The sequence below is a fragment of the Microtus ochrogaster genome, linkage group LG2, assembly GCF_000317375.1.
Source record: "Microtus ochrogaster isolate Prairie Vole_2 linkage group LG2, MicOch1.0, whole genome shotgun sequence".
Classification (NCBI taxonomy): Eukaryota; Metazoa; Chordata; class Mammalia; order Rodentia; family Cricetidae; genus Microtus; species Microtus ochrogaster.
In genome coordinates, this window is record NC_022028.1 from 27,846,118 (window position 1) to 27,852,734 (window position 6,617).

At 49.3% G+C, this 6,617-nt stretch overlaps 1 protein-coding gene across 2 annotated transcripts in view; it reads right to left on the reverse strand.

Annotated features, from left to right (window-relative positions):
* Positions 1-1,563: 1,563 nt before the first annotated feature.
* Positions 1,564-6,617, reverse strand: part of Fhl2 (four and a half LIM domains 2) — a 69,128-nt gene continuing 64,074 nt past the window's right edge. For both annotated transcript variants that reach the window (XM_005360002.2, XM_013351023.2), the window contains exons 5-6: positions 4,265-4,451; positions 1,564-2,151 (exon numbers count right to left, since the gene is read on the reverse strand). In XM_005360002.2, coding sequence (XP_005360059.1) covers positions 2,000-2,151; positions 4,265-4,451 — 339 coding nt within the window. In that variant the 3' untranslated portion in view covers positions 1,564-1,999. The remainder of the gene's footprint in view (positions 2,152-4,264; positions 4,452-6,617) is intronic.

Here is a 6,617-nt window from a genome sequence, read left to right on the forward strand (position 1 = left end):
CCTGATTTTACATGATTGAACAGAGGTATTTCTTTTTTGTACAGCTTTCCTCTGTATCATACTCTCTTTTCTTCTGAAAGAAGAGGGAGAAAAGTTGCCATGTTGCCATTCCAAAGAGAAATGAATGCATGGTCAGGTACACAGATTGACTCACCGTGTCCTAGTTCAGCCACTAGAAAGAAGACTCTTTCACAGGCTACTGCCGCAGTCTGAGTTCTCTGTGGCTGTGTATTGGTTTTCCTCTTTAGTGAAAGCCTGAAGGTGAGCTGGATACGATAAAACACCTTGTAACTCCAGCACTTGGGAGACTTAAGCGTGCACGCACACGCGCGCGCGCGCACACACACACACACACACACTAAAGATCTCAGTGTCTCCGTGTGCCTCCCCTTCCTAGGGTGCTGGGCTGAAGATGTGAAAGAAACTAGTGTCTGTGGCTCGAGTCACTTGTGTCTTTGCTTGGTGGATGAGAAGGCAGCCAACCAGGGTTTCTCAGCTTTCCCAATGCTGTGACCCTTTAATATAGTTCCTCATGTTGCGGTGTGAAACATGATTAATAAAAACTCAGAGACAGAAATTGGGGCTCAACCTGCAGGTCAGAAAAGCAAAACAGCCAGTCACTGCCTCTTACCTCAACCTCAGTCTGAAATGGTGATTCTGCCTTCAGGAATCTCATAATAAGACTATGTGAAAGCTGTCTGTTTTATAATCCTCTCTAGTTCTGGGATTAAAGGTGTGTGTCCTTGCTGCCTGGTCTGAAGGCTGACCAGTATGGCTGTTTTACTTTTCTGATCCTCAGCAAACTTTGTTAAAATACAAATGTAAGGCTCCTACATTGGTGACCCCATGACCATAAAGTTATTTCATTGCTCCTTCATAACTGTCATTTTGCTGCTGTTTTGAGCTGTCATATAAGTATCTGATATGCAGGATATCTGATATGCGACCCCTGTGAAAAGGTCATTCAATCACCCCGCAGTGGGTCAAGACCCCACAGGTTGAGAATTGCTGGCTTACACAGATCTGTGCTGATGGGATGGAGCCAAGCTCTGCTACTGAAAGTGAGACTCAAAACCTGGGTTCCCTGTCATTAGCCCCCTAGCCTTGTCGCCATTCATAATAGGGAGCATAGTTTCATGCATCAAATGTAGAACATTTGTGTTACAAGAGGAGAGCTTGGGAGGGAGAAAAATTAGTGTCGGGAAATAAGGTGCTGCCAGAAGGCTTTCTTGAAACAAAGTGTGGTGGAATTTTGATGAATACTGCTGCCCCAGTCCAACCTGCTAGGCCAATAATCACCAAATACTGACCCATCAGGACCCACTGCAGGCAATGGTCACTGGCCCTCTCAGTAAAGTATATCTGATATCACATATCAGATACCCTGCATATCAGATACTGACAATGCAATTCATAACAGCATCAAAATGACAGTTATGCAGCAGCGATGAAATAACATTATGGTCAGGGGTCACTACGACATGAGGAACCGTATGAGGGGCACAACATTAGGAAGGTGATTTAAAGGGAGACCCCAATATTGAATCAATTTTACACACTGTGCTTGGCCAACGGTTTTATTCTGAATATCTTTATTCTAAGTCACATAAATCTTACTCTGGGTGTACACAAAAAGGAAGTTACAAAGCTGCAAATCCCAGCTCTCCCTTGAGAACACATTCATGACAACGTTAATTGCACTTAAAAATTAAATAGGCAGTGTAAGAGGGATGCTTTATAAAGACACGCTGGGGCACTTTTTCATTTACTCTGCCTCGTGTCTCCAAAGAATTCCAAGTCATCTTTCCATCCAGCGTTTACAGTCCCGGCTAGGACTGCAGTGGTGCAGAGAGCGAAAGGATTTCAATTAACATGAAGCTGAGACAGCGAGAGAGAAAGCCTTGCGGTGGCTGGCGGGAAGCAGAACACAGCATTGCCTGGTTAAGAAAGAAAATATCCGAATCTCCGCGTCACAGGCTGCGGCTTCCGCGCGCTGCCTTCAGATGTCCTTCCCACAGTCGGGGCAGAGGATGTCGTCTCTCTCCGTGAGGAAGCCGCGCCCCACCAGGGACAGGGAGCACTTCTTACAGTTAAAGCAGTCATTATGCCACTGACGTTCCTCGAAGGAGATGTACTTCGTGCCACCGAGACCTGCGCACAAAAGAAAAGCACAGGGTGAGGCATCTCCAGGTGATCAGTCTCCACAGAGCTGAAAAAAGGCCTTACAGTTTGATCCGCTTCAACCTTGTGCCTACTACACATGCGACCTTCAGATGAGTGACGGAGTCAGGAATCCACATATAATCATCAATTCTACAAAGCCTCAAGGAACTCAGGACGGGCACAGAAACCGGTTCTAACGGGTGTGATAACGCGCTATGCAGAAGTGCCTGCCTGGGCTAAGTGTGTTGCTCAGTTGTTGCCTATTGAGTGTGGGGTTCTGGCTTCCAACCCTGGCACTGTGAGAAGAAAAGTGCCTGCTGTTTCCTGGATTAGTATCTGTTTTCTCCTGAAATGAAACCTGCTCCCTATGAGAAAAGGGAATAGGATCCTGTGCCTTTGCTGGGTGCTGTAGCAAAGGGAGTAGATGCGGGGAGGCAGGAGAGGAGAGGTGTGATCATCTCAGGAAGGGCTAGGGAAGGACCAGCCTACAGAGGGGTGACCCTGGGACCAGCTCTAGATCAGGAGTGGGGGTGAGAGAAGGGAAGGGGCTCGGTGAGTCGGGGTACAGTACAATGAAGGAAGATAGGATCGCAGGCCGGAGCTGACCCTGAAAGAGTCAAGAACTGGGCAAAACCACAGTTTTATCTTTTCGCAGTGCTGGAGGCAGGCCCGGGGCTAGACATGCCATGGTAGCATTTGAGCACTGAGCTACAGCCCTGCTCCAGTATTGGCAAACAAGCAAACTAACTAGTTTCACTTCTCTCCTTTCTGGTGACTCATGTTTGACTAGTCCTCATGAGATGTTTAAGGTTCATAGGGTGCTGATTATGCTATCAACGACAGGTGGTCTGTATGGCTACTGGCCACTTTGCAACCAAGAAGAATGGAATACATGGACTTACGACACACTTGCCATGTGTTCTGGTGAAATTTAGATGACGAATTTTTGATATCAAGAGTCCAGTGTGATAAACTGTACTGTGACAAAGAAGCCACACCCACACCTGTTTTTAGACTACCTGACTCACCAGGTAGTTCCTATTGACACGGAGAAAGTGTCAAGTTTTTTTCTCTTTGGCAAGTCACGCTAGGGCTAGATCTTAGCAGTGGTCTCTAATGAAGTGTCTGTGTCCTTCCAAAGGCCACTTCTGCTCATGATGGAGGGATGCCCAGCAAACGTCATCAGCCTTCTTTCCCTAAGTAGCTTGTGGAGGTTTTGTTTATTTGTTTGTTTAAAAAGGAAAAAAAAAAGCAAGTTCTTGGAGCTGAGGGTATAACACAATGGCACAGTGTTTGCTTAGCATGTGTGATGCCCTGGGTTTGATCCTCAGAACCACAAGGGGAAAAAAAAAGCAAAATGGAGTATCTAGTTTACATACAAAGTAAATGGAGGAATGCTTCTTGAAGTGCTCTAGTTTGCTTGTTGCTTTGATAACCACCATGATCAAAAAGCAACTGTGGAGGAAAGGGTTGATTTCCTTTTACTGCTTACAGGTGAGCATGAAGAGAAGTTAAGGGCAGGAACATGGAGGCAGGAGCTCAAGCAGAGCCAGGAAGGGGTGCTGCCTTCTGGCTTGCTCTCCATGACTTGCTCAGCTGCTTTCTTGTATAACCCAGACCCACCTGTCCAGGAGTGACACTCCCCACATTAGGCTGGGCCCTCCTCCATTTGACAGAACTCTCACGCTTTTCTCTCCCCTCCTGGCCACTGATTGGTACAGGGCAAATGTTTAGTCTGAAGCCATCCAGTCTCCACCTTCAATATCTTCAGCATGTCTGATACCTTAGAACAGATAATTGGCTGGCCAGCCAAGCACATTTTGAGCTCTCAATTTGCTCATGTGATTATAATGGGCTCATAGACCCAAGCAGAAACACTCAAAGAGAGGCCAATGGTTCTCCATGACCAGGCAAGGGGAAGTTCTCAGTAATCTGCAGAAGCACACGCAGTGAGTCAAGGACAGGCAGCAGGGAGGCAGAAAGGTAGACTGGGCGCAGAGCCTCGGGATGCTAACAACACCATGCTAACACTCTAGGCCTCTGCGGTGCTCCAGGAGGCCGCCAGCCCGTCCCCTGGCAACGGTCTTCCCAGGATGCTTACCGCTGATGGGGTTGGTGCACCCAGCACACTTCTTGGCGTACAAGTCGCAGAAGCAGGTCAGGCAGTAGGGGAACTCATCCCGGGCAGTGAAGCGCTGCCCAGACAGCTGCTTCTTGCAGGCAGTGCACACAAAGCACTCCTTGTGCCAGGGTTGCTCCCGGTAAGTGACGCCTCCTGTAGTGATGGGCTGGAGGACACAAGTGCAAGAGTCAGGGCCACCCCGGTTTCTGGTAGGCATCTGTCACCATTATTGCCAGTGGACGATGCGAGACAGCCCGGCCCTCTGCAAATGTCCAGTTTGAGCCTCAAACCTCAGACACCTGGTGTTACCCTCCCTACCACGGTCACTCTTGGCCTTCTCCCTAGTGACCATGGGTCTTTAGGTGTCACTAGTGCAGGGGAACAGAAGGTATGGGTGCTATGGGGCATTGTCACCTTCCCAAATAGGAAGGTGGCGCAGTGGTGTGGTCACCATCAGAGACAACACTGAGGATGCTGACTCCTACTTCTGAGCAGCCCTATCGCTAAAGAGAGAGCCATGGATAAAGACCTCAGCACCTCAGTTCTAGCTATGACATTGCACTCATGAAAAGGGAGATGCAGCCAGTGACCTCTCCAGCTCTATCCGCATGCCCAGCTTGTCCTGTCTGCTGGTGTGGCCTCAAGGGACGGATCAGCATCCTGGGAGCCTTTATCCTCACCCTGTCTTCCAGACATAGAAGGTTTGTGAAGAAAGCTGCAACGTTGCAAACAGCTCTTCATCCCTCAACTGCATCTAGTCACTTTCAAATATTTCTTTTCACAGGAATTTAAAGGCTGGGTGATGAATGGAGTCAGAGACAGGGGGGGAGGTCTCAGTTTGACGGGCAGTGGTGAAGGAAGGTGGGATGGAAACACTCCAGGCCACACCTCAGTGTGGCAGCATCCAGCAGTTTCTGGGGCTTCTTGCGTGATGCTCGTGCAGCAAGATGCTCTTTCTGTGCTACAGAGGACTCGACCAAAACCCAAGCATTGCCCAAGAATGAAGTCATAGCAGGATAATGACAAGGCAGGAAGAATCGGGACTCCTTCTGCCCTGCTCTCTTGTCATTAAGGCACCCATCAGAGACCATTGGCCAGTCACTCCCTCATGCCAGGAACAGAATTTATGGAAAATATTCTGGCCCCCCGTGCTCTGAGGAGATACAGGAGGGGCGGATCTGTGGGGTGATGTTTCCTCTGCCTGGAGGCTCTCCTCCGTGGCCTGGATCCCACACCCGCTGTTGCCTACGCCTCACACTGCTCCACCTCTCCCCACCCCTTCTGTTAGCCCCTCCCCACCCCACCTCTGTTCATACATTCCATCCCTCTCCCTCAGCTCTCCTCACAACCTCCACCCCATTATTTCACACTCCATCAGCAGGTTCGGCTTCACTTCAGCATGGCTTCCTCGGGGATTTTTCCCTAAGCACCCCCCAGTCTCCACGCCCCGGCCTAGCTGGTTCCTCTTGTTGCCTACTCTGTGAACAAGAATCTGTCCTATCCCACAGGACATGTGTCAAGACACCCACTGGCTGCAAGGTCATCTCCACCTAGGTTAAAATCCAGCCCTTGAATGTGTCCTGTCTGGCCTCGGATCCCTGGCGCTCCATGGCTTCTTTCGTTGCCTGAGGAGGGATGTGTCTGGCTTGGAAGTCCTGAGTGTATTTGGGGAGCACATACACAAAGGCATGCACCCCACAAGGCTGTGCCACCTGCACTTTAGCAACTAAAACAACCACACAGATGGGCATGTGACAGAGGGAGTTACTCAGAGGAGGTGAGTTACTCAGATGGCAGGGAATGCCATCAGGGTCTTGCAATGTGGAGATTATAGGGGTGCCTATGGTTGTAGGCCTAACCATTGGGGCTAATCTCAAGGTCAATGACTCCCAAACAGAGATCGGTTTTTGTTGTGCATAAGTACAAATGAAGAGACTTTTAGGCATCACATATAGATTCTATGGCCATCAAACACACGCAAGTGAACAAGGGGTTCAGAATGAGATACCCGCCTCACTGACAGAGTTCATGATGGGTAAATTCACATGGGAGCCTCCCCCATCACATCAAGATGAGCCTCGCGGAAAAAGACCAAACTGTTTCCAAGTTAGAAGAGGTAGCTGCACAGCAGAAAGATATCCCAGAAGAAACAAGAATTTAAAGTACGGGAGTGTTCAACAAAGAATAACCATCGATATGGCGGGGGCTGGTAGAGCAGGGAAGTAAGGGGAGGAAGGGGACACAGGTGAGCAGGGAAATGGGGGAGAGGAGGGCACAGGTGAGCAGGGAAATGGGGGAGGGGAGGGCACAGGTGAGCAGGGAAATGGGGGAG